The 27868-nt window shown below is 32.1% G+C and overlaps 2 protein-coding genes across 2 annotated transcripts; both read right to left on the reverse strand.

Annotated features, from left to right (window-relative positions):
- Positions 1 to 77: 77 nt before the first annotated feature.
- Positions 78 to 2177, reverse strand: LOC129953172 (uncharacterized). The gene is made up of 2 exons (XM_056066031.1): positions 591 to 2177; positions 78 to 514 (listed from the first exon to the last, which is right to left on the reverse strand). Exon 1 carries the CDS (start codon positions 2145 to 2147, stop codon positions 1134 to 1136), a length of 1014 nt encoding a protein of 337 aa, XP_055922006.1. The 5' UTR covers positions 2148 to 2177; the 3' UTR covers positions 78 to 514; positions 591 to 1133.
- Positions 1482 to 23456, reverse strand: LOC129953171 (mucin-2-like). The gene is made up of 3 exons (XM_056066030.1): positions 22906 to 23456; positions 10031 to 10081; positions 1482 to 9753 (listed from the first exon to the last, which is right to left on the reverse strand). Exons 1-3 carry the CDS (start codon positions 23009 to 23011, stop codon positions 2174 to 2176), a joined length of 7737 nt encoding a protein of 2578 aa, XP_055922005.1. The 5' UTR covers positions 23012 to 23456; the 3' UTR covers positions 1482 to 2173.
- Positions 23457 to 27868: the final 4412 nt, after the last annotated feature.

The raw sequence follows: 27868 nt of genomic DNA on the forward strand, positions 1-27868 counted from the left end.
AAAAAAAAACGCATTTAAGGAATATGTAAAACTTCAAATGGAAATTATTTTATCAGTGATATTCAAATAAAAACAAATTCCTTTTGTTAATATATTATATATTTACACAGATAATTTAATTTATGTATACAAATTTGATTTAAATTAAAATTAATCAAACATAAAATTATGGCAGAAATATTAGATAAAATAACTATTATTAAACACTACTTTACATACAAACATTATTATTATTAAAGATTATTTCTGATGAATTTGGCGTCTTATGAATAAAAGCGTGTAAAGAAATTTATCTTTAACACTTAAGAAATTCAATATACATAGGTAACTAACTATACTATTTTTACAAGAAACTTTAACAATACAAACATAAAAATTGAAACTAACAATTGTATTTATATATATTTTTTTAAATTTACATTTTTACGTTTGATTATGAGTTTAGTTGTTAGATAAAATATAATTAGTTAAGGTATTGGCTCTAATATAGATGTTGCTTATTGTCGTCCATTTTCTGAAAATTCCATACCAACAGCTTAGAATTTCTATTATATTTTGTAAGTATTTTTTCTATATAGGCAGGTACTTACCGTTTAAACTTAAACTTGTTATATTTTATTCAACCATTTGTTTTTGGAATGGGTTGCTGTGCTTACTTTCGTAGTGTTACTATTATAATATTCTGTCTTTATCGTTATTTTGCTTACGAATTACATTTATTATTTAGGTTGGGTAATATTTGAAGACGAAACTTCATCGAACTTTCATTGAGGTGCTATTCCAAGTTCAAAAGGGTTTATTTTTTGTTTAAAGTTGAATAGTCGGTTACAATTTTTCGAAAAGTTGATATTAGATGCGGGAATTTGTGTTAAATTTTTCACATACAAAAAAATTAATTTTTTTTTTGGAAAGAAAATATATCTCTATCCTGTTTTGAAGATTCCAGAAGCCCGTGAACAAATTTTTAAGTTTTGAATTTTTAACTCATTCAGGGTGTTTAATCTTCAATTCTTATACTTTTACGTCGTTTTAGAAAGTATTTAATCAGAAATTAATAATAATTATTAATAATAAAAACCATTTAGAATGACGTTTTGTACACACATACGAGTATTTACCATTTTTTAAATAACTCAAAACATTTGATCAAGTAAATCGTATTTCGTTGGCTTAATAAGTTGAGTATTTGTCAAGAGTATTGTGTTTGTTTTAAAGATGGTATGAGTTATCATTTGCGTCTTGTAACGTACTAACGACGATGATTGAATTTGATGTTCATTTTCATGAACACGTTCTACGATGTACGTATATGTCTTTGGAGCAATTATTGTTTCAACGGATAATGAGGTCTCTTTCAGAGTGGATGTTTCAATCACAGTAATTGTTTCTTTCGAGGCAGATTGAAGTGTTATTTGCGTTTTTGAAGGTTGTTGTTGTAATTTTGCTTTAAGAGTTTTCTTTTTGACTTCTAGCCGCGAGCATTTTCTTAAGTTACATCTCCGACCCATTCGTATAGGAAGTGATGTTGGTAGCAGTGCTTCTTGACGCTTTGAGCTGAACACTGTTTCATTATTTGGCATTTTTAATAGTGTGATTGAATTTTTTATTGTTTTTTCTTCTTGCGAGGGTATTATGTGATAGCCTGAAGAAGTTTTTAATGATGAGTTTCTTATGTTAAGTGATGTTGGTGATAGCATCGATAACAACAATTCTGGTACTAAATCAGATTCCAGAGCGTATAGTTCTGTGCTGTTTACAATAGGTTTTCGCTTTCTTACAACAACATGCCATCTGTGAGGACCATTATTATTAATGGTCAGCATTTGATTTGTTTGTTTCTCCTGTATCGGACCCAAGCGTCTTATAAGAGTTTTTTTAATTTTTCTTCTCATAGTCAAAGGGTTGGAGTATTCATCTGTGGTATTTTCCCGATCCTTAAAAGGATTTAATTCTAGAACTGTACGTTTGTTTCTTATTCTAGACAAATGTAGGTTTTTGTTATTTATTACATGAAGCACTTCATCATTCATTGCAAAATTTTGTCTGTATTTTGGCATTGATGTTGATAATTTTGAGGTCAAAGAGGGTTGATAAAGTTTGTTCTCCCCGGTGTCGACTCTTGTCATCGAACTATTGACCTTAGACATGAGTGGGGAAGGCTCTCTAAGGTCAATTAGACTAAAAAATACTTAGACTGCGAACTTTGAATTGGGTCTTTTATTATTAATGGAGAAAATAATCCTTCTAATGAAGACGAAGACTCTAAATCCGATTTGATGTTTATGTTAGAACCTGTACTACTAAGCCCTAATTGATCTTCATAAATAGTCGAAGGTTCACTATTGTTCGAATCAATTCCAAACAGAATAGAAGTTTTAGTATACCAAAGGCCTACATCACCTACTATGCTCTCAAGGCTTTGAGTCTCTTCAGATAAGGAATTACTCTTAAGATTTTGACCAGAGATGATATCTTTACTAGCTGGCAACAAGTATTCTTCGATCTCACTTCCATCCGAACTATAATAATCTTCATAGTCATCGTGTGAAGTGGATCTGAAAAGAGGTTGAGAGCGATTGATTTGACGTTTTCGCAACGTAGGTTCGGATCCTGCTTGAACAGTTGATAGAACAGTACTAAATTCTCCAGGGCGTCGCCCTGATACATAAAGCGTTATAACACTTGATTCAATTACGGCAGGTGCTGGTGCTGATGAATGTTGCTTGTGGAATTTACGACCACCTTTTTTGCGACTGCCCGATCGCTGGGTATTGTGTGTGTTGGTGTTCGTATTGATGTTTTGAGAGGACTCGAAAATTTGCTCGTTCTGAGTATTGTTTGGGTAGTCATCAATGTCTGAGCTATAATCATTATATTTATGAATGCCATTATGATCTAAGTCCTGTAAATTTTCGGGGAATAACAATTGAGGTGGAATGGAGTTCTGAATGGGCAGTGCAGGTTGAGAAGGCAGTTGTTGGCCTTGTCCCTGGAGCTGTTGTTGCAGCAGGTATGGCAATAGCAGACTGTTCACTTGTTGCACTTGTTGTGCTTGTTGAGTTGGCGTTACTACAATTGTTTCGGTGAAATATTCAGTGGCGGTTATGACCTCCGATGAACTGTCATAAATAGTTGTCAAAATTTCCTTCCCATGAAATGTAAGTGGAATAATAGTTGACATTCCATTAGTAACTGTTGTAACGTATGTCGATGATTTTGTTTTATATTCTGTTGTTGGGATCCCTGGAACTTGAGAATTAGCTTGTGTTGCTCCACCTAAGGCCAAGATAGGATTAATATTGGCTTGATTCAAATTTCCCAAGTTTCCTAGCAACAGTTGAGAAAGTAGAATGTTTGCCAGGGGCGCATTAGTTGCTATCTGCGGTTGCATAGTGGATACGACATTTTCAACTTGATAGGCTGTTGATGGTATTATGTGCACAAACGAAGTCTTACGGCCTCTTATGGTTGTTGGTGTAAATATTGCTGTAGTGGTTGGTTGTTCATGCAGTATAAACTGAGTGACTTCAGTAGCCCCGTTTAAATTTATAGAAGTTTCTTCACGATTAAGCACCAAAGTTGAGCTTCCGAGCTGACCAATAACTGAGGTGTATAAATTTGGCGGTACAACCTCGGTACTAGTAGTAGTTGTCAGCACATTTTTATATTCTGTAACTTTGCCGTTGACAACTGGAATTGTGATTTCGGTGGGCGTCGTGTGCGTTACAGTGATAGTTCCATCAAAAGCTGGAACTACTGGATCAGTGGGGAAATCATTACGGCTTCTGCTTCGAACTGTTGACCTTGAACGGCTGGATGGGGTTCTTCCACGTGGATTGCTGCTATGAGTTGTTTCACTGATAGGATTGCCATAGTTTTTGATCCTAGGTGCCTTTGGACGAGATGCCGTTGTTGTTGTACGTCTTGAAGATGTTGATGAGGAGCCAGAGTTAGGTAAGGGACGCCTAAAATTTGTTGCGAGACGCGGTGAAGTATGTTTTGGTGTTGTGTCTTTTTCTCTTAGAGTGAATTGAGCACGATTGCTTACATTGGGTTTTGTTGGGCGTATAGATCGGTTATTATGCTGTGCTTTATTGCTTTTTGTTGAATAGGAAGACGGGTTAGCTGGGGATGTAGAAAGGGTGCGAGGTGAAAAACGTGAAGACGCACGTGTACGAGCTGTACTACTAGAATCATCGCCAATGGGATCCTCTACTCGTTCTTCAGAAGCTGGTTTTGTAGTAGATGGTCGACGAAATCTGTTTCGGTAATTATTGACTTGTCGCTTAGACCTCTCTTTTATTAAAGGTTTTGAATTACTTTCACTTCGGCGACGACGACTTAAATCATCTTGTTCTTCTTCCTCTATCCCTTCATCATCGTTTTCATAATCCGACGAATCGTTGTCGTCTTTGTCGTTTTCGAAATCTTCACCGTTATTTTGAGGTTGGAATAATCTTCGTGGAGGGAAAAGACTGTTCTGTGGTCTTGCTCTGTTCTGAATCTGTTTAAAAGTTGAAGAACGCTGAGCAGGTCTTGCGCGTGGACGTTGTGTTGTTGTTGAAGTTGTACGTGGCTTTGGGTTAGCTGCATTTCGGCGAGGTGTTACTTGGAATGCTGGACGGTTCAGTTGAGGTCTACGCAAGCGTAATAAACCATTATTTCTACGAGTGTTCTCCGTTGTTATATCGGTTTCTTCATCAAATTCATATTTTTGAGTAACCCCTCCGTCATCCTCAGAGCTATCTGTAGGAAGTGTTGTATAACTCGAAGTGCTAGATAATACATCGTATGGCAATGATGATGATATTCTAATTCTCGATCTAGAATTTCCGGGATAGGCACTTGAAAACAAGCGTGAACTTGTTAAAGAGCCTCTTAAACTAACTCCACTCCGACGTGAGTTTGAGAATCCGCCACCACTGTAGCTAGATGAAAATCCCTGCTGACCTCCTTTTGAAGATTGAATACGATTTCTTGATAATGATCCTGGATAGCTTGAAGAGCTACCAAATGCTCCAAATTGTGAAGACTTGCTTGGACGCCCAAATCTCTTACCACCTTGTGAACTGCTACCACCTGTAGCTATACTTGAAATACCCACATTAGATTTTCTCGAACTGCTAAAGCGACCTCGTACATCAGACTTTAAAGCTGGAGTGGCTGTAATTGTCGGTGTTAAATCAGACCTAGTTATAATGGTTGCGCTGCTTTGGAGAATATTTTTACGTTTAGGTGCAAATTGCGGCCGGTTTCGCGAAACAAAAGGTCGTATAACAGGGGTGAAAGTCTTTTTCTTAGTTTGGAAAGATAATCGGGATCTTGTCCGACCACTCTCATCATTTTCTTCATCTCCATTTTGATTTCCATATTCATCTACATCGTCATCAGTTTCTTGATTATGATTGATGTCTTCATCTTGATTATCGCTTATAGAACTTTCAAGCGCTTTGTCTTGTGAGGCCACCAATAAAACAGTTGGCTGTACCAGTGATGGGTTCAGTGTTGATGAAGCTTCTATAGCCGAGGGTGGAGATGCACTCATTTCTATGATGAATCTTGATGTACTCTCGATTATCTGTGCATAGCGCTCATCAATAAAAGTTCCAATAACTTTCGATTCATAAACAGTTGTAGTTTGGTTGGCCAGTTTTGTGCCTTCAATTAATCGCACCAAGCCGGTCTTGTACATCCTAGTAGAATTTGATTCAACTCCTTTGGATGCAGTCTTTGTGGAAAGACCTTTTTTCACTTCATCGATATTGATTGTTGATGTGCTAGATGCAATTTGCGTAGAAGTTCCATCTAAGACTGTCGCTAATACTTGTGTTTTAAAGAAGAGTGTGCTGATACCTTCGGCATCTACGATTGTCTTATAGTCAAACGAAATTATCTGAGGTGTTGGATTTTCAATTCCAATATTGTTTTCAGCGACTTCATTTGTAGTTTGCATCGGCGGTGGAAGTATAGAAGAAATACTTGAAGGGATCAATACATTTGTTACAGTTTCAAAACGACTATTAGTTACTGTTTGATCAGCGACGTATGAAGTTGTGTAATAAGTGTAAGTTGTGTAATATGTTGTTGGTTCAATGTCTTTAGAGAAATCACTTGACAACGATTGACTTTCGTCCTTTAACAATGGTTTTGTTGTCTGTAAAATAGGCTCAACAGTTGAAATGGATAGCGTACTACTGTCACTTAATTCTGTAACGCTTGGTGTTACAACATTTGAAATTGTTTCTTCGCGACTCAAGGTGGTTATATCACCATCTTTTGCCAGCTTAGTCCAATACGTGAATGTTGTAAAGTATGTTATTGGTAACGTGGCTTCAACTAAATTTCGACTCTTGGTTGGTTGCAATGTCTCTGTTACAATATTAGTTATAGTTTCTAAACGACTTACAACATTAGTTGCCTCATTACTGTACATTGTTGTATAGTAGGTAAATGTGGTAAAACTTGTCTGCAAAAGAAGTGTTGCCGAAGGTATAATTTCTTCTGTATTACTCTCTGAACTTATTTGATCTTCTAAAACACTATTTTCAACTATTTGATTTTGTCCATTTGAACCGATTGTCAATGATGATTTGATGTTCAAATCAATGATAGGGACAATTTTTTTCTCACTCCTTGACGATGAACTACTTGACGACGATTCTAATTCTTGCATATGACTTTCGTTGAATTTGGATTTTTCGTCCAATGGAATTGCTGTTCTTTGTATAGTATCATAAGTAGGTGTGGGACGCAAGTCAATAACAGCATTATCCTCATCCGAAACGGTATCATCAATTTGTAAATTCCTTGCTGATGGACTAATTGATTCATCTATTTGAGATTTTCCTATCACATTTGTATGAATTTCGGTGCGACTCATAATTTCTGTTTCACCATCAACGAAAATTGTGGTATAATATGTATATGTTGTAAAGAAGGTCTTTGCAATTTGTTTATAGTCTAGTTGTTCTGTAAGTTTGCTTTGTTGCTCGGAATCTTCTCTCAAAATGCCATCAATTTTGATTAGATCTGATGATTGAAGATCAAATTTGGCATTTGGACGAATTGATTGGTTAATGAGTGTTGGTGTAGTTAAGCTAGAAATTAGTGGTTTTGTGGAAGTGGGTTCGATTTCTCCATCTTCAATTGCGCTAACACTCTCAAGACTCATACTGGACGTAATGATATTTGTAACAATTTCCTTGTGACTTGAAACCGTTGTTGTGGAGTCATGAAAGAATGTTGTGAGATAGGTATAAGTTGTGTACAAGGTTTTGTAAATGAGTTCAATTTCTTCGTCAGATTCTTGAAAGTTACCATCATCTTCGATTTCTTCGTTTTTGTCAGTTTCATCCTCATAACCATTAATATCATTTTCTCCATCACCAGATGCTGCATTAGATTCAGTGACTTCATCATTTTCATTTAATATCAATATCGGCTCTGTTGCTTGCTGCACCAAATTTGTCTGTTCATCAAATTTAAGATTCATTTCCAGTGGACGTTCCAATACTGATGATATTCTTGTTTCAGTTTGATCAACACTTTCAGCTCTAGTTGATTGAATGCAGTAGTGTTTTGTAGCTTCTGATATATCAAAACTTGGAACAATTTTTGATTCGATTGATGTCGAAGATCCCGAATCATTTTCAATTGGAATAAAGAAAGTTGTGTAATATGTTAGCGTTTTGGGGACTTGCGTTAAGTAAATCTGTGATGTCCGAACACAATTTTCAACTTCTTCATTTTCTTCGATTTCTTTTATTATTGGCTTGAATTGTTCTTGAGTGTTTTCGTTCTCCAAACTTGCATTGTTTGGCGATGAATTTGTAGAATCTTCGTCATTTATGGATGCGTCAGTAGCAGAACCTTCTGTTATAGCATCATCCTTATCTGAATCATTCTCGTTACCTAAAGTTGTTTCAAACAATTTAGTTGGTTGAATGGTTATTGGTTGTATTAAACTTGGTTTGACAAAATCTAGGAATGGATCATCTTCATAGAAAATTGTTGTAGCACCTTCTTTGGTCTGAATATTTGGTTGAATTTGATCAGCATCGACTGTTAATGAATTTGTTGTTGTAATTTTTACTGGTATTTCAGTATTAGTTTCTAATATGTTTTCACTAGTTGGTAAGATTTCTTCTATATTTTCTGTTATTGTAACCATTGATTCGATCGGATTGTTAATGGAAGAAACATCAGAAGACTTTTGAGAAGCCAGTTCTGCTTGTGCCAAAGATGAGTAAATTTTTAATATTTCCTCATCAGATGGTCGGGAGAGCATTATTCGAGACGTAGTTTGAGTTGGTGCTGCAACAGCATTTTCTGACTGAATGGAAGTTATATCGGGCATGGATGATGACAAATTTATAAGTTCAATTTGATTATTATCTGAATCCACTTCAGTGGTTTGTTCGATATCGTTTTCGGTTGTAGCCAACGTCATAAGTTCATTTTCGTTGAATTCGGGTGAAACCGTTGTTTCTTCTTGACTATTTTCCTCTTCAATTTCATCAGTCACATGGGCATGTTGCTGTTTATCAGAGTCATTGGCAGTGGTTTTTTCAATGATTTTCTCATCATCAACATCTTTATTTTGGTGTCTCTCAATATGTTTGTCTTTTTCTCCACCATTTTCATTGAGTTTTTTGTCGGTTTCTTCAGTTTCATTTTTTTCTCGCAAATCTGTTGACATGAATTTTATATCGTTAACAACAGTAGATAGCATGGAAGTAACAAAAGTTGGTTCAATCCAGTCTTGAGTAATAGTTATTGGAACTTGTGAAACATATAATGCCTCTTGGGGGCCCAAAGTTGCCTTTCCCTTTATTGAAGTCACCTGTGCTGGTGGAATTTTTTCAGCAGATGTACTTGGTGAAAATACAATGACACTATCACCAACAACGGTCGTGAAATCTGCAAAACCATAATAGGTAACCGTTGACAATGTCCTGCTTTGCACATCTTTTATCACTTGATGGTAAAGGAGTTTTGGAGATCTTTGAACAGAGAACGAACTGTTGCTCGTGTAAATAGCATCGACATTTTCTTGATCTTGTTTCCCTGTTTCTGGAATAGGCTCCCATGAAAACCCACTTGGGGAAAAAATATTTTTAATTGTGTATGTCGGCAAATCAACCGGCTGAACTTTGTTTGCAAATATTTTAGAAGCATCGTCTTTTAATTTGACATTATCCTTAGTAGACGTAAAATTATCGTGAAGGTAATCTGCTTTTAATATTTTTTCGTTTTGTGGATTTCTGTCTTCCGTAGTAGATGCTTTTACAGGAAAGACAATATGAGAACGCTTTGGCAGACCTCCAATATAATCAGTATTACCCACAAATGAGTTCTTTTCTAAAATTAATCTATCATCGATATCCTGCCAGTCTTTGTCAGCTACTAAATCGTTATGGCTTTGGAGCAATGATCGTGGATGGGGGTAAAGAGCCGGTTCTTCACCAATGATGCTGGTATGCACCACAGCTCCATTATTGTTTGGGGCACTAGGAGCAATAACACTTTCTTTGTCAAACAGTACTCTTGAACTTTTTTTCAATAGCTGAGCATAAATTCGTCCATTTTCTAATGTTGTTCCAAGCACCTGGGTTGCATATTCAGTCGTTACACCCTCCTGAATAAAAGTTCTAGCAGTTGACGTTAGAAGTCCCACGTTTGGACGGACATTCAAATATCTGCCGTGAGATGCCGTGCGATTGTCATTGCTTACCAAAAGGACGGTGGTCAGTTCTTTTGTTTTATTTATAATTGTTTAATCATTTAGTATTTGATGGTATCCATTTTCATAAATAATGTACATATATTGATATTTACAGTGTATGTTTAAGTTTAAGAGACAGTTGAAGTGTAGAGTAGTAAGGAGTACAGAGAAAGAAAGAAACAAAAATAAATAGAATTTAAGATAAGATAGTCTTTACATAAGTTCAAAAAAGCATATTTACATTAAGAGTTATAAATAAGTTTCTCGTTAATAAAAAAAAAATGTACTTAATAAAAGAACAACTACCTTCATCTCCTAATCTGAGGGCAGGTGTTGGCTCCACAATATAGGGTTCATCTGAAAAAATAAAAGAAGAATTAATTTTATATGACCTCAGAACAAACAAATTGAGTTGTAAGATAATGTATAGTCTAATCCAAAGGGCATACGTTTGCACTTGAAGAATGCAAAAGAATTGCATTTTTTTTAAAGGAGCCCACAAAATAAGAACTAGTCGGGTATGCAATTTAAAAGCTAGTGTTTGATTACCATGGTAGGGAAGTCCAAAGAAGTGGGATTATTGACCAAAAGCTGTTTATGGGGACCCTTGTTATATATAAGTCTTAAAAAAACGCCAATCGGCTTCAAACCTTATTTTCCAAATTTTAAATCAATAAACCAAATGGTTTGGGCTCTGGCAAGTATAGACGGAATCGGGGAACCCACTTTCTTTCGACTTCTCTACGATCTTAATGTCATGTTTGATTAAAATCTCCATTTCAAAAACAAAACTTGCCATATTTCGCAAGTAAAAAGCGAACAAGGCAATAGAAACACTTTGACAAATTATTACATATAGGCATAATTAATCGGTAAAACATAAAGTTTAATGCAAGAGTTTTTGTATAGTGGTATAAGAATTATTTTTACAGAGTTTTTCCCAAGAATTGCAGATTTTTACTATTTTATTTTGCGTAAAATTTTCACGGTAATAAATCAACTTCATAAGATATAATGACGTTTTAAGACTTTTTCCAAACTGAGCTTTAGTACCTTATAGTGCTTTAGTTAAAATGAATTGATTTAAATAATTTATATATATTATTATATTATTATTATTATATTATTTATAAATAAAATTATAAACCAACATACATACTTCATGAGCAGTCAGTAAAAAATGTCTTCGTTTCCGGGTATTCTCAAGGATTCTTTCATTTCTAGATTAAATATGTAAAATGCTTTTATAAAATGCAATCATATCAAATCTATTACTTATGGCATAGTGAGGAATGTTCAAGGTTGATTTTAATACGATGAACTTGCACTGCACTGCAGAAAAAGTACAAAAAACTTTTGCAAGTTGATCTATTACAAAGGGTTTTTCAGTTGGCGCGGGTAAATTTTGACTCCCCGTACAGCCATATTGTTTTGGTGACATCAGTAAAATCTTTTGTTTATTATTCAGTTGTTTATGCTAAATCAACATCGCAAGTTACATGATTGAACAGCACTTTCAAATACAAAAACCTTATTATAAGTATCAAAATAAGTGTTCGTTAAGGGAAACGAAAAGGTCCCCAATGTCGGTACTTAGGCCTACACCTGAACAAGATCCAACTAACCCAGAAGCTCAAAGTTCATGATCAATAAGAACGCCGTTTGTTCGCTGACTTTGGAAGAGGACCACAATCATCGTTAGTGATAGGGCGCATTTTTGGGTAAATGGCTGTGTTAACAAACAAAATTGCCGTATATGGGACGACAAAAAAAACCCACGCGAGTTTCACCAGATGATTTCATCCTCAAAAAGTTATCGTTTGATAAGGATTTTGGGCCGTAATTGTTCCGTACTTTTTTTAAAACGACGTTAATGATGATAACTAGTTTCTTATTGCTCAAATTGAACCATATGGACCTCGAGAACAGGGCCGGCCTCAGCCAAACTTGCACCCTGTGCAAGATTAGTAGATAACGCCCCTTTTTTATATCTCACACATAAACTGATACACAAGCATAAGCCTTTCCACCATTACCCAGGAGGTAGACTTTCAGTGGTTTTTTATATTGAGGTATCCCAAGTAACCCTAAACCATAAACTAAAACGCAGCAATAAAAGGAGCAGAGGGGAAACGTTCAAACGTGTAACAAGCGCGGATATTACGGTTAAGCCTTGAAACAAATTCTTCTCCATCTAAATCTTTAAAACTACCTAATGTTATAACATTCTAGGCCCTAGTTCACACAGGACTGTAGCGCCACCTTAAGAAAGTAAGTAAGTTATAACATTCTGCAAATTAAGGCATTTTTATTTTTGAAACATTCGCTTGTGTTACTTAAAAATGAAAAATTGATGTTATATGTATGTATCATGCTGTTCAAACCTTTCTGTAATTGATTGAATGGCTTTATTAAGTATTTTAACAAAAAAAATCTACTTTAAATCCTTGTTGCGGTTCTAATATAGTTTCAGGACATTCATCAGTATAAAGTCTTTTTCTCCGTTGAGATCGCAATGATGAAGCTTCAGGAAACATATTTAGTATTTTTAGGGGACTAGCAATACGCGCGGTTAATTGAACATATGTACCATGTACCTACCCATTAAATATTTCATCGAAACACATTAAAATCAAACTGTTGTTCGTATTTTATAAAACTTGTATGCCAATTGACAGATTAACGGACGGCCTTTGCAAATATTTACTAGTTTTTTTACATTTTCTAAAATATCAAACCAAATTAGCAGGCAGCAATTAAATGTAAAATCAAAAATTTTATTTCCTAACCATTCTGCAATGTTTTTTTCCTCTAGATTTCTTATTTCTATAAATTTATATTTTATAATATAAATTTGTTTTTAAAAGCCTCAATGCTTCTAACCTGCTCTCACATCTAGCCTCAGAAAGGGGTTTCAAAGTAAGACTTGGAATTTTTTTCTTATAAATATCCCACTTCGTTGTGGAACTTGAAAAAAATGTTATACAAACATTGAATTGACAAAAATTAATTGCATAGAATGAGCACCGAGCAGCATCATTAACCACTAAGTTCAAGGAATGCGAGCAACATGGAACGAAAAATGCTCTTGCTTCCAGAAAATATGGCAAATAGTAGTACATATTTGCGCCCTGTGCATTTGCACATCTTGCACATATGCTCTGTCCGGCCCTGTTTGAGAACATGTGGTTTCAGCAGGACACCGCTACGTGCCACATAGCAAACGCCAGTTGACATTTGTCATAAACGATTTAAGGGTAAGTTTACCTCTCGGTGATGTGAATTGGCCACCAAAGTTATGCGATTTGACCCCGCTAGACTTTTGCCTGTGGGGTTTTTTGAAGTCGCAGGTTTATGCAAATGAACCACAATGGACCAATGGATCAAAGGTGAACATAAAACAGGCCATCGTTAAAATTCTGCCAGATCTATGAGGAAGAGTAATTAAAAATTCGGATCCGTGCCACCGTAAGAAGCCGAGGGGGGCATATTCCACACTTAATGGCATACATGCGCCTTTCAAATAACAAAATAATTTTATTAATTCCTCACACACAGCTTGTTTTATTTCATTTCAACATCTAACCGCCCATATTGGAAACCCTTTAGTTATTTGCCGATGCTATAGATAACTTCCCGATAAGGCTTAAAATATTTGAGTTTTCTTAAGAAACACATTAAAAGTGGGCCTTTGGTTTTGTCTGTGACTGTGACTGTTTTGTAAAAAACGTAACTTGTTTTAAAATAAAATATGAAAATAAAGAAGATTACATTAGAATATTAGATAACAACATTATTTTCTCACTTTAAGCTTTTCTTAAAATATGTATTATGCAGATGGTATTTTCAAACCTAGTCTCTCATCGAAGAGAGACTAAAATGTTAAGTGGTCACATATCGCTCAGATTTGTAGATCAGCGTCTTAAGCTTAGCTCATTCTATCGTTATTTATTGCGTGGCCTTAAATCATTTACCTATTTATTTATTGTTTTATACAAAATCTCAACTTAACAGTCAACCATAGTTCTGAGCCAAGCATACTATTCAGGCTTCCCAATGACCTGAATCATTTATTAAAACAGAAACAAAATTTATCAACCGGTATTACCTCAAATCCTCCTTTTAAATACATTTATGGATTAAAAAACAACAACACAATATTGTTCTGATGTCCGATCTTTTCAAGCTTCATGCCTCGAACGTGGATGGAATTAGTTAAGATGTTGGTCATTCTTTTCATTTTAAGGTCATTCGCAATCACAATTGCTTGCCAACCTCAGATGGGTTTTTCTTCTGGTTTGAGCTCTCTCTCGAGACATTTCAAGAAGTAGAACTGTTTGAGCTGGAACTTGTAATCAAACCCATATACACAATTGGTGACTGTAAATAAATAAGTGCTACCAGCTGAGGTGATGATAAACATAGAAATCAGATATCCATAGCAGCAAGTTGAAATTTTCAAGAATTTAATACATGAATTAACATAAGAAACTTGATGTCAATCAATTTATATGCAATGGTTGTTATCCTGAGTTCCGTCTACAATTAGGCTATTACTGCGTCTTTTTTTAAGTGAACTGTTAAATTTTGGATGATAGAAAAGAGGTTTACGAAAGTTGAATAAAATTAAAACCCTTGTATAAAATTATCCAAGGGTTATACTGCGTAAAATTGTCGAAACTTAATGTATACAGTTATTTTATAATAAATACATTTTCAATCATTACAATCCATAGTTGTCTAGTAATTTTAGTGAATAAGGTAATCTCGTAAAATCGGAGCGTTTGAGTAGTTTTTTTTCCCTAAAAATTGCCCAAATTGTCTGCATATGTAGCAAGGTTGGAACAGTGCACTATACAATAAATGTATGTGAAATTAAGAGCGCCAAAATTTTTTTCTTCTCCTCAAGGACGAAGAAGATATACAGAATTACAGAGCCTTTCAAAAAAAAAGTTACTCGTTACATACATACATATGTATAAAATTACATGTACAATATTATTAATTGTTAAAAAAAAAACTTTTTCATAAAACAACTATTCGCTTTGCCAATTGTTTATTGAATGCCTTACTTAAAGCTAACATAGTTTTCTTAAACTATGGATTGACCTAGAGCAATAATAAATTTTGTACATATGAATGTATAGGTAATACGGAATCATTATCCGATCTAGCAAACCGCTCGATACCTGCTACATGCATCATACAGAATTGGAAATACTTAGCGTTGAAGATTAAAATATGTAGATACATGTTAAAGTGCAAAGCATAAAAAGTAGGTATATACATAAAGGAATGCATGTAGAAAGTAAACTCTATATAATTTAAACGCAGTTAAATAATATTCTTCTACAAAGGCTAGAGACTTGAATTACATTTTATTTTATATACATATTATGACGTGATACCACTAAAATAATTTTGAAAATAAAAAATTAATGAAAGGCTTTTTTATTAGTAAAAGAACTGAAATTAAGTATTTTCGCCTCTGATATTCGACGATCAAAAACTGATTTTATCTCTCAAATAATTGTATGCAACGAAAAATAACATTTCTGACATTTGGTAAAATTTTTAGAAAAGACAGTTTAAACATTACATAAAGTTGGAAAAAATTGATTTTAGACTCAAATATTTTTTCAAAAATTATAAATATCTGTTTCGAATTAATTTAATCTTATTAAAAATATTGTTTTCAATATTCATTAAATTTTGTATTAAAACTCGACAGTCAGGTTTTTCATAAAAATTAAAGTCTACAAAACATACTACACAAAATTCGTAAAAATTGGTGTTTGATTTTCGATATGTTGTGAATAAATGAAGGTATAGGCTTCAAAATGATTTCATTTTGTGTTAAATTTTGTTGTTAATGTAAGATAATTGGAAGAATCCAATCTGTATGTTTGTACATAGAAAATAAAAACATTCAAAATAGCTACCAAAATTGATAAAAATTGGTATTCGACTAAAAATCTCGGTAGCTAAAACAGTTCTAAAAACTTATTGTTTCATGGGCAAAATATTGTTGCTATCTTTTTGTTAATGTTTTAAAAAAAATCAATTGACAGGGGATGGAAAGTAAGAGCATGATGCGGTTATTTAATTTTCAGCACTCTTATTCAAAGAATAGGAATCGTTTGTATTGTCAATCAAAACCAATATACATACATAAAGATACCAACCTCTAAAACCCATTTGTTTACATTTTTATTTGTAACGGAAAACCGCATAAGTAAGTTTATACATAAAGCAAGATGTCTACCGAGGACTTTTGTCTCCATAAATTATTTGTGTTGTTTATTAGTTGTTATCTTTTCTTATTTTAGAAGAAGAAATCTCAAGTACTAAATTTGTTGCGAATGCAATACTTGCCATTTAGCTCATATACGTTGCAAGTAAAAATAAAACATAAGCGAGCTTTGCATATGTGGAGCACAGTAAAGTGGCATTTCCTTATGTATTCTCTTTCTTTTTCTAACATTTGTATGGCTTAACAGGTGCATCCATTGTACTCCTATGTGTTAGTTATACAATTCCAATTACCGTTTTGATTGTCACGGTTCGGATTAATTTAAAGTCACTACTAAGGCATAACACTAGTAGTGTTTTTGCAATAGCTGGTCATTTTAGAGATGGCTATTGTAATAAGGACTAAGACAGAATTTTCTGACATTGTTTTCAGCTTTGTTTTTTACAGGCCAACTGTTTTGGTGCTAAGTGAAACCCAAGTAGATGAGGATTCCGATCCTACCGAATTTCGTTTTTACTATTCAACCCGAAAATGCACTCTCAATTTTAATTTTAGTTAAAAACGTTTATATTTTCAAAAAGAATAAATATTCTTATTTATTGGTTAGTTGTTCGACTTTTGTTTTCCTAGTACCAAATTGTTTAAAAAATATATAAAATGTATATTAGTATTATTTAAACAACACATGAAACTGATTTCAAAAAAGTCGTGTACAAAAATTGGTGTTTTTTTTGTACTTTTTCCTTAGACCTTTTCTTTCACTCCGGTGTTTTTACCTTTTTTTGTGTTGACTAAAAGGTGTACCTATCCGGTTTTGATCTTTCACAAACATATCCGATACTAAAGTATCTTAGATAGTGTAGTGGATAGATAACCGCAGTGTCCACATCTGCAACAAGAAGAGCACCAGAAGAAAATAAAACTGGGAATCTTTCGTACGTTTCAATCTCCAAAACCTGTTTGTTTCATTTTTGTATTTGCAATTTTGACTGTATGTCTATGAAGAGATGTGAAAACGAAGTAGGACTAGCAGCACTTTGCAAGGCAACAATAAAATGCACGACTGGGTCGTACGAGCTTACTCAAATATCCAAACAGTCTGTACAAATATTTGCAGTATTTTAAGGTTTAAATACACATGTATGTACGTTCAAAAATAGTTTTTTTTTTTTCAAACAATTTAATGCCATTTGATTCCTGAAAAAAACTTGAATTTTTCAAAAATGTTTGTTTAAAATACATCAGAACGTTTTTTTATTAATTTTGTATATATACAATTTGTCAATTTTATTCAAAAAATACATTTTATATTTTATCAATGATCCATTTTCATGATATCGAATTTCGAAAAAAAATATTTTTGTAAATCGAAAATAAAAACAATGACATTTTGTACATGAAATAGTTTTATGCAGAAAAAAAATTACTGCAAAACTTGCCTATATATCGGAAGTAAATAAAATACTGAGGTGAATTGGTTTTGTTTTTACAGTTAAATCTTTTTCAGTCCTTGAATTTCGGTGTTTTCCGATTTATGTATGTTTTATATTTTTTTTCGACGAAAACTTTACTTCTATTGTCATTTTGTTGAAAGAAACCCAACGTACAATTTTTTTTAAGAAAAGCAAGCTCAACATCATTTTATTATAAAAACTTTTTATATGATAATCACCACAAAATTTGTTTTACTTTATCAACAGTAAAAATAAACTACACGAAATTCACAGAAACTAGTCTTCTCGATATTTTTAAGTTCACTCTGGCTTAAAAATTATTTTATTTTTAAGTTTTTTCACTTTTAATTTTTTTCATAGATTCTGCGTGGTTTTTCATATTGGCTGCATTTGAATTCTCACTTTACTGTAATTTTTCGATTTATTATTGTAAATGGCAAATATTCAATATATTTTATAAAACTTAAAATGGCAGCTAAGTTTGAGCATGAAATGCAGTACCCTATGATAATTTCAAATATTAAACAGTGTCAATTTTAATTACATTTCACAGTTTTCTTTATACAAACTGAAATGACTAAGACGCTTGATAAAATTCCATCTTCCTTCATTTCTAATCCAATTTACTAATCTCATTTTTGTCATATTTAGCACAGTGTTGTTATTATAGTTTTAAGCTGATTTAACTGGAGTTGACTGTAGGAGACTATCTGCAAAAAATAGCCTTATTTTAAACATAGTTCAATTAAAACAGAGTCAAGGAAATTTAGGATATGCGAAACAGAAAAAAAATGTTACTCCTTGAATTTAGAGACATTTCTAAATACATAGCTTGAATTTAAAAATATAAAGTTTGTTTTCAAAGATTTAAATGCCATTTGATTTCTCTGATTAACCTTAATTTTTAAAATTGTTTTGTTTAGTAAATCGTTAGAGCGTTTTTTAGAATTAATTTGTTTATATAAAATTCTTCAATTTCAGTTTAAAAATATTTTTGGTATGCAGTTATTAAGATCTTATACGTTTTACATTTCAATTTTGTACAAAAATGATGATCCATTTTCGAGATATCTAATTTGAAAAAAATGTATATTATGTTTTTAAGAATCTACTGTTATTTCTTATAGTCTTAAAAAAATTGAAAAAAAAACACGCCTATCACGAATCGTCTCGAAACCTTAATTTCCAAATTAAAAAAAAAATCAAACCAATCGTATGGGCTTTAGGGGCCAGGACAGACAGACAGACGGACGGAATCGGAGGGGCCTCTTTTTTTTCGACTTTTCTACCATCAGAATGTCATGTTTGATTAAAATCTCGAGTTCGAGTTTTTGTAAGAATGCTTGATTTGCAATATATCGCAAGTAAAAATTGTTTGAAATAATTCACTACCTACATGAGCCAGAAGCAGAAAAAAAATCTTACGCTAAAATTATAAAAGACCCTAATAAGATACTTTTCGTGACATTTGTACTATGTTAAAATTTAACCATGGATCTTAACTAGTCCAAAAATGTGTTTATGTTCAGCTTTTTAAGCTTTTTAAACTTTGGTATTTAATAATTTTATTTGGGATTTTCGAAGGACCTGAATAGTAGAAAGATATGAGGATGTCAACTATAAAATCAAGCTTTACGTTAAAATTTGACATCCAAGCGGAGAATCTTATTTTTGAAACTGACTTCTGTAGTTGTCATTGTCGATCTTGGGCTCTGTAGCCTTGTGATTTTGCAAAAACTTAGAGATGTTATCAAATTCGTAGTTTGATAATGTTTTCAATTAGTGAATTAATGAATGACAAAATACTACGAAGTTGATTCAATTTCGTGCAGATATTTTAAATTTATATTTTTGACTAGTTGCATTCATAATGCTGCCATATATGAAATGTATTAATTTATCTTTTAAATTGTTGTGTAAACGTAACTATATTTTTCCATGCACATAAGATACGAAAATGCAAATAATTAAGAAAATAAAACAAAGAGAAAATAATTCAAAATACTTTCACTATCAAACTACACAGCATCTATACATGTGTATGTCTGATCAAATCACCCATCGCCATCGTCATCGCCATCACCATCGGATCTAAATAACCTTCGCAGGTACATTAAAAAGTTAACAGATCGCCAGAGGTTATGCTGTTTAGTGAGAATTGCATTCGGATTTATAGGTACCTATGTATGTATGTATATCCGTTTCAAATTCACATGCCACGAGGTTTTATTTAAAAAGATTTTAGAGTAGTTACTTACCATAATGTACATGTATTACATTAGTTTACCATATGGCCATGGGTAAGAAATTTCCTTAGTGGAAGAGATTAAAGTTTGTTTTTTATATTAGTACCTTATATTTGCTTCTGTGGAAGGGGAGGTGGGGGTCGACCGCGATGAAATTCTTAAGTTTACTTACAAAAACTGTCTCATACTTGTTGTACATATATGTGAAAGTAGATACATGTTAATGTTGTTAACAAATCTGATGGATTTTTTGATTGCATAAAGTTCATCAAAAATGTGTGCAAATTGAACATCAAAAATATTTCATCGCATCACTGTGTCGTACATCAGAAGTATAAACTACAAATTACGTAAACAACTACAACAAATTTATATTAGTTTATAATTGCATTGGGAGCAAAAAAGAATGTTAATGTATCTATCCGAGCTCCAGGGAAAAAACATTTTTTATTATAACTGTACATATCGTTCATTGAAAAGAAGACAGACAAAAATCAAAAAAAAATATTATTCTTCAGAAAACAAAATACAATTATTGAATTTCATTTGTTATTAATTTTTAGAAATTTATTGAATTTTATTTGATTCTTAAGTTATTAAAACGACGACTTTGTTTCATGTTAAACATGTATTTTTGTTTACTATGTAAAATAAAAACAATACTTATTTACGCGTTTTTCTAAAAAAATCTGTATATTTACAAAAACAACCTAAGAAATACATTAAATGGCTTTAATAATAATTACGGGTATACCGTTGCACACGCATTAAATTCTAAAGATTGTAAAAAGTAATCCGTATGTTTGTTTCAAAAAAAAAAAAATAATAATCGACAGCAGTTTGTCAAATTGAAGAAGGGCACATTCATAAAAAAAACCGTTATAATTGGAAAAGGAAGTGGATATGAAAAAATAAACTCATAAGTTCTTCGGCTGAAAGTGACCTCAGGAATCCATTTACATACATTCATACATTTGTACCTACTTTATTTACATGTGTGTCAACTTTCTATCCAACGGTGTAGAAGTTTATCAAATCAACAGCTATTTTTGTAAATTAGATAATTCAAATATTTAAACATTGATTTAAATTAAACTTCGTTTTTATTGTTTCATTTACGAATTTGCATTTATTTACAAGCCATAGGTAGGTAAGGTATGCATACATTTGATACAAAACCAGCCAATTGGCTAATGTTATCGATGAAGAAAATGTAAAACTTGTCATTGATTACATATGTGCTAAATTTCAATGAAGATGTTTCCATGAGTGTTTGATTTGTGTGTCCCTTCTTTTTACTATCTCGTCACGAACGCGACGAATAACGCGAAGCGACGACGCGACGCGACGGTAGTGCTTAATAGTTGACGCTTTCCAATAGCACATTTCTTTCTTGTTTTTTTTTTCCACGTAAATAAAAATAAAGTATATACCTACGTATGTTATGTATTTTATTGAATAACTGACTGCGAAACTGGCCAATCTTGCTCTTTTAAAATTGGAAAAAGTCAAAGAAACAGGTTGTATCAGCGGTATCTACATAGGTATATCATGTGTTTCCAGTTAGACGAATAAATTTGTGTTGGCCAGTTAAACTGCGCCTCTACATATATTTATAGGTATTTAGTATTGAATGCAAGTTTTAACAACCTGCGATTTAGAACTATAACATGATACTTTTAAACAAAACGACAAGCTATTCTTCAATTGTTGACTATATTATGGTTAGGGGCATTGTAATTGTTTAATAGAGAAAGTTATGTCCATTGCTATCTGAAAAGACAATATAATAATATTTATTTACCTGGACATTGTTTTTGTTTTTTCTTTACAAAGAAAATATTAAAACTGATTTTCACCTTTTCATTGTGATATAATAATGTTAAGTAAAAATATTGATGAATTGATTAGCAGTACTTTATAAGAAGATACAATTTTAGCAATTAAGAAAATATTGCAAACATTTATTTGGCTATATGTATATTTTGTTAAGAATTATGTAGGTAGTAACTAGTTAGTGAGAATTTAATTTAAATTTATAATTTTGCCTTTTAAATGTCTTTAGCTGTAGGAAATTTTAAATTATTTAAAAAAAGTATTTTTTTATCAATGACAACATTTATTTTTAATGAAGATTCGCTTCTTAATTTCGCAACTTCCTGCATTTTAATAAATTTAAGTCTTACTGTTAGTTCATTATAATTTAATCTGCAACTTTATACATAAAGTCTTATGAAATTAGTATATGGACTACAAAAGCGTATATATTAAATTTATATTTGTATGAAGAGCATTATTCAAACTTCTTCGAATTGCAAACATATTAAAAAATCTTTTCTTTTAAATGAAAATGCTCGTTTCTATATGAAATAATCACAGAACTTATGTTAAAACTATTCAAATACTTAGGCAAAGTAAAACCTAAAATAAAGAAAATTATTCAAATTAATTTAAACATCGTTTTGGAAATATTTGTATTTAAAATATACCTACATTGAATGTTGTCAAATATCTTACAATGATGTCAAAGCCAATACAAGTCGGAGTACGAGTAATGTTATTGGATTGTAATACCTTTAGCCATAACATACTTTTAACACACTTTTAACACACTTGAAACAGGTAAAACAAGTTTCTATAGCGTAATTTTTGGTGCTGAACTAAAATCTATCATTACTTTTCTGCCAACAACACAGGATTCCAACACTTTCCTATCTGTTTAAAATCTATTTTTTCGCCCTGTTAAGGTTAATAGAAGAAAAGCTATCGTTTCATTAAGAATCCAAAAGCCGGAACCAAAAAAATTCATTTAAAAGAGAGTTGCAAAGAATGGTAATAAAATATTTCATAATGAAATATACGTAGAATAAGATCGAAAATTATTCTCTGTCAAGTTGAACATAAAAATATGTTAAGATTGTGCTATTCATCCGTGATTTGATTTAATGCAACTTATATGTCAAATATGTATCTAGCGCATTGATGTTTGATATAATGGAAATGTTATATTTTCTAAAAAAAAATATGTTTTTCATAATTTATTTGTATTACTATTATTATTTTTTAATTTTAAGCTTAATTTGTATTATTACAATATTTTCAGTATTCATTTAATTATATAAACGGAGGCTAAGAACCTATCCAATGTTCATTCTGATTGCAAAATTTAAAATGTGTGTAAACATTACATTAACTTTTGTATTTTGTCATTTCTCACAATGCACTCACCTGGGTGTTGTGTTAGCCCAAGTGGAAGTAGTAGCAAGACAATAAAGCCTATTAATTGTGGTTGTTGCATAATCCTTAGGCTTGTAGCAGGTCCTGGTATCATCATGGTGATGTTGACACTTTTAATTATTTTTTGTTGTTTTTATTTTTAGGTATTTTATTCAGCATAAATCGTTTTTTTATAAATAAACATAAACAAATAAATTGTGTAATTATGTTTATTGGTAGAAGACACGCTTTTCGCGATGTAATATTTTTCAAGAACCGTGTTATGACATTTTAACTATTTTCAGTTATTATAATAAATATAAATATTTATAGATTATAAGTTCATAAGTCGAATTCGTCACTAATTATAATTAAATTCACACGAAATTTCTTAATGCAAATATTAAGAATAAACAATTTAATGCATAACAACAAAGCTGGGAATTGGGATTGTTTTTACACGCCGATGTACCACAAAAAGAAAAACCAAAAAAATTTGAATGTAATAAACTAAGCTTCAACCTAAAAACCAACGACCAAGTAAGAGGCGTATGTTCATTTCAAGTGATATACGAACAACTGAGTCCAACATAACATTTTTAAGAGTCTGCAAGCTAAATTGTGAGTGGATCTTGAAAGCAGCCACACAGGTTTATAGAAAAATTGAAAGAGGAGGGAGAAAACAGTGGGGCTGCTCAGAGAACACAATGAATAATCCGTAATATTTTTGGCCATTGTGGGAAAATCGTTTGTTTTTAATACACTTTTCAGATAAGCTGATGCTTCGATAGTACCTCAGTTATGTAGTTCTTAAATCTATTGATAGTTCTGTTTCTTAATGTACATACTCCAACATAAATATATACGTATGCACATGCTTTTTTATCTTAAATCAAATGTCCATTTTATTTAAGAACATGAAATCCAAACAGGCTTCCCAAAATCTATCAAAACTAAAGAAATATATTCATCAAATTCTCAAGAATATCTCCAAAACATCTTTTAGCTTTTTGCTAGTTTGATTACGCCGGGTACTCCATTCCCTTTAAAAAGTTATGTTTTAAATCGCATACAAAAGTAAAGTTAAGCTTTGATGATGCCGTTATTATCAAATGTTAAACTTGACTTTTAAACGTTAAATAAGTTGGTTCAAGTTATTTAAAAAAAATATATATATAGTTAAATGCGATTATTTGGATCCCACTGTTTATACCCTCCGGCATTTCTCAGACGTTCACGTCATTGGTCATCCACTATCCATTAATGCTTAGTTGTATCTTACGTTGACAGAATACCAACGGGAAAAGTTAAATTAAGAATCAAATTAACCTACCGAAGAGCATACTTTTTTTTTTGAAATTCGGACAAATAGCCAGCTTTCTTGATCCCCCATATCTTACAGAGATTGTCCCAGAACTCTGGACACCCAATAAAGAAACGAGCGTAAAAGATTGAAGTGTTTACATCTGATAGATATTGTAGATTTGAATTTTAATTTCAATATTTAATAAATCAACATCGGTGGCCTATTTTACCACAATACAAGTAATATCTGCGTTCAAATTTAGATTTTTGTTTCACTAAATGCAATTTCTCAATTCACGAAATTATGGCATACAAAAATACATAAATAAATTGGGTGCCGCAACAGTCCGTTGCGAACCAGAGCCTAGTGACTTACAACTCTCAACCATTCCTGTGTGCGAGTACTGTTGCCAACTAATTTAAGAAAGAACTTTTTCATGACAAGAATTACTTTTGAAGGATTTGTCAATTCCTCGCAAGTGGCAGTACCCGCGAAAATTGAACAAAATATTAGTATTTTGTGTGAGATACAAAATTTGAAGTCAAAATCTTTCTTTATTCTCCTAATTCTTGAGTCGAAAACTAAATTATCAACAATAGTATGCATATAATAAAATATGTTTGATATACAAATCTGTTTTTGTTTCCGAGATTTTTAATTGAAAACAAAAGTGTACCAACTTCAACTTTGAAAGTTTTTATTTCTTATATAAGAAACAGATTTTTAGTTTTTTCTAAGACCATTATCTTACGTTGACCAAATTAAGCACAAAATAGAATCATTTTGAAGTCTACACCTTCATTTTGCCTGTCACATTTTTATAAGAGTTTCAAGCCAACGTTTTTAATTTAAGTTTAATTTAAGTCAAAAAACAATTTTCACCAACTTTAAGAATTTTCTCAAAATTTTACTGAGTGTTGAAAACAATATTTTTCATAATATGAAATAAGTTTGAAAGGTATAGTTTTAATTTTCAACTACATCTTTAAATCGAAAATCAATGTTAACCAATTTTTAGTAGGAAAACCCGTCAATTCGATTTTTCTCAAAATGTTACCAGGTGTCAAAAACCTTATTCTTCATTCCATAATCAAATCAACTGACAACTTTTTTTGAAAAACACGAAGACCTACAAAAACATTACAAAACTGATATGAAATGACTTAAGTAGTAACAAAGTAAAATATTGACTTAAATTTTTTTATCTCACACAAAATATTGTTATGGATATTTTGTTAAAGTTTAAAACAAGGATAATCGACAGAAAGAATGGGAAGTTATCAGTGTGGGCCGTATCCCAGTCTCTTTTTTTCTCTGACTATTTAACTAAATTCAATGTTATATTGAAGAGAATTTTTTACAAAGACCAGTTTTGTTTTAAATCTCAGATTCAGATGAGCCTTATTTCGACTCGGAGTTTAAGTAAGTTTATAAAAAATCTTTTGAACAAAAAAAATTGTTTTATTTAATTTTAATTATATACACGGTCAACACCAATCTGGTATTTCAGCGTACATGGGTTAACTACCATCACCGTTGTGATTTTTTAAGTACCCAGTACCGGGTCATGGTAATTTAAAAAAGCAGTACCCATTACTTGATACTATTCGTAAGCCATGAAAGATATTTGCTTTTGGTTAACAGCTTGGTGTAGTAATTCAAGTGTAATACCAAAGAAAAAAGTGCGTAGTGACATATATGTCCGAGAAACGTCATTGGTAGATATTGAAGAGACATACATTCAAAGCATAGACTCATTACAACTTGAGATGAATAATATTCCTAAACAAGATTGCTACACATTTATGGATATTGCAGTGGAGATAATGCGGAAAGGTTTGTATAGCTGAACAAAACAGTAGAAAAGATGTAGAACAAAATAAGGTAAGAAATTAGTAATAGTATTTTTATTCTTTTAAATTCCTATAAATATTAATTACAATATTCTTGAATGAATTTTGAACTAAACTAATTTTTTTATTGAGAGTTCTAATGTTAGAGATAGATTCTCTCACATATATTTTTAATAGTTAAATTCCAATTTATTCTTTAAGTTTAATGATTTTTCTTTTTGATTGCGAAATATATGTACGAATTACACTTTAAAAAGTAAGACCAGTCTTGCTTTTCATTTTGAATGTACGAGTATTTCAATTTGTATTTGAAATAAAATTACCTTGCACAAATTAAAAAAAAGTGCTTTCTCAAATTAGCCGTTCGGATTCGGCCTAAAACTGTAGGTCCCCTCCATTCCTGACAACAGTACTCGCACACAGGAATGGTTGAGAGTTGTAAGTCACTAGGCCCTTGTGCCCAACGGACTCCTGCGCCACCCAATTTATTTATTTTTGTTTATAATTCTCTGCAAACCGTAAACGATTAGTTCTCGCAAATCCACGAAATCAAATTTTTTCTCAATAAATACTTCCTTCGAAGAATAAAAAAAAAACATGGTTAACACCTATTTCATGAAATAAAATGTACTTATACATGTATAACATTGACATTTTTTTTTCAAGTTATTTTATTTACAGGTTGGTGGCAAGGAGTGTTTTCCTTAAAAAAATAAATTCATTAAATAATCTTATATTATAAAAATGAAACGCAAAATGTGTTGGTAAGTGCATAACTCAACAAAATGAAGTTCATATTAAATTACAAGCATTCACTATTGTCTAAGCAAAGCAGGTGTGTTCCTAACGTCAAAGATCACATCTATCAAGACAGTGTGCGTTGGAGCACAAAATACATTATTGGAGGAGTTTAATGTCGCGTTCCGAAACTCATGTGTCTTATGAATTACTTTCGGCACGGAAGATAGAATGCATCAGTCTGAGTTGCAAAATGAACAATCTGGAAACATATTCTCTAAACAACTCATTGACATTGTTGATGGCAAATTTCCTATAGAAATGTTGACTGGTAAAAGTTTTTGTCAACATAATCAAAAGATGAACTTATTTAGAAGGTGTTTTCAGATGTTTCTCAAACTTACAGAAACCATGATTGGTTGAGCGAACTTTCAATATTCAAGAACAAATTAAAGGCGAATCGAATATATATTATTCAGTAGATTCGGCTACTAACCAAGATGATATAATTAACTATCCACTGGAATTTTTAAACTCGCTGGATTTGCCAGGATTGCCACCTCACAATCTTCATTTAAAGGTTGGATCAATAGTTATAGTGCTGCGAAATATCAACCTACCGCGTCTTTGCAACGGTACACGGTTAGCGATAAAAAAAAGTTATTAAACAATTTGATAGAAGCAACTACACTCAAAGGAAAGTATAAAAATTTTCTCATACCGCGCATTCCAATGATTCTGACAGATGTGATATTTGAGTTTAAACGACTACAGTTTCCATATTTCCATAAACAAGTCCCAGAGGCAATTTGTGGTATTAATCTAGACAATCCATATTTCTCACATGTATGTTGCCTGTCCCCGTGTTGGAAAACCATCAGATTTGTTTGTCTATACGCCAAGTAATCAAATAAAAAACATCGTATATCACAATTCACTGCAACGATAGTAAAACTGATTTCTGTTAATAATTATGATTTACATGATTTACAATTACTTACTTTTAAATCCTTATATATGTTCCATTTAATTATTTTTATTAGCAACGCCCTATCACCAGGTTGACGGTTCTGTTCAG

Source organism: Eupeodes corollae, chromosome X, assembly GCF_945859685.1.
Source record: "Eupeodes corollae chromosome X, idEupCoro1.1, whole genome shotgun sequence".
Lineage (NCBI taxonomy): Eukaryota > Metazoa > Arthropoda > Insecta > Diptera > Syrphidae > Eupeodes > Eupeodes corollae.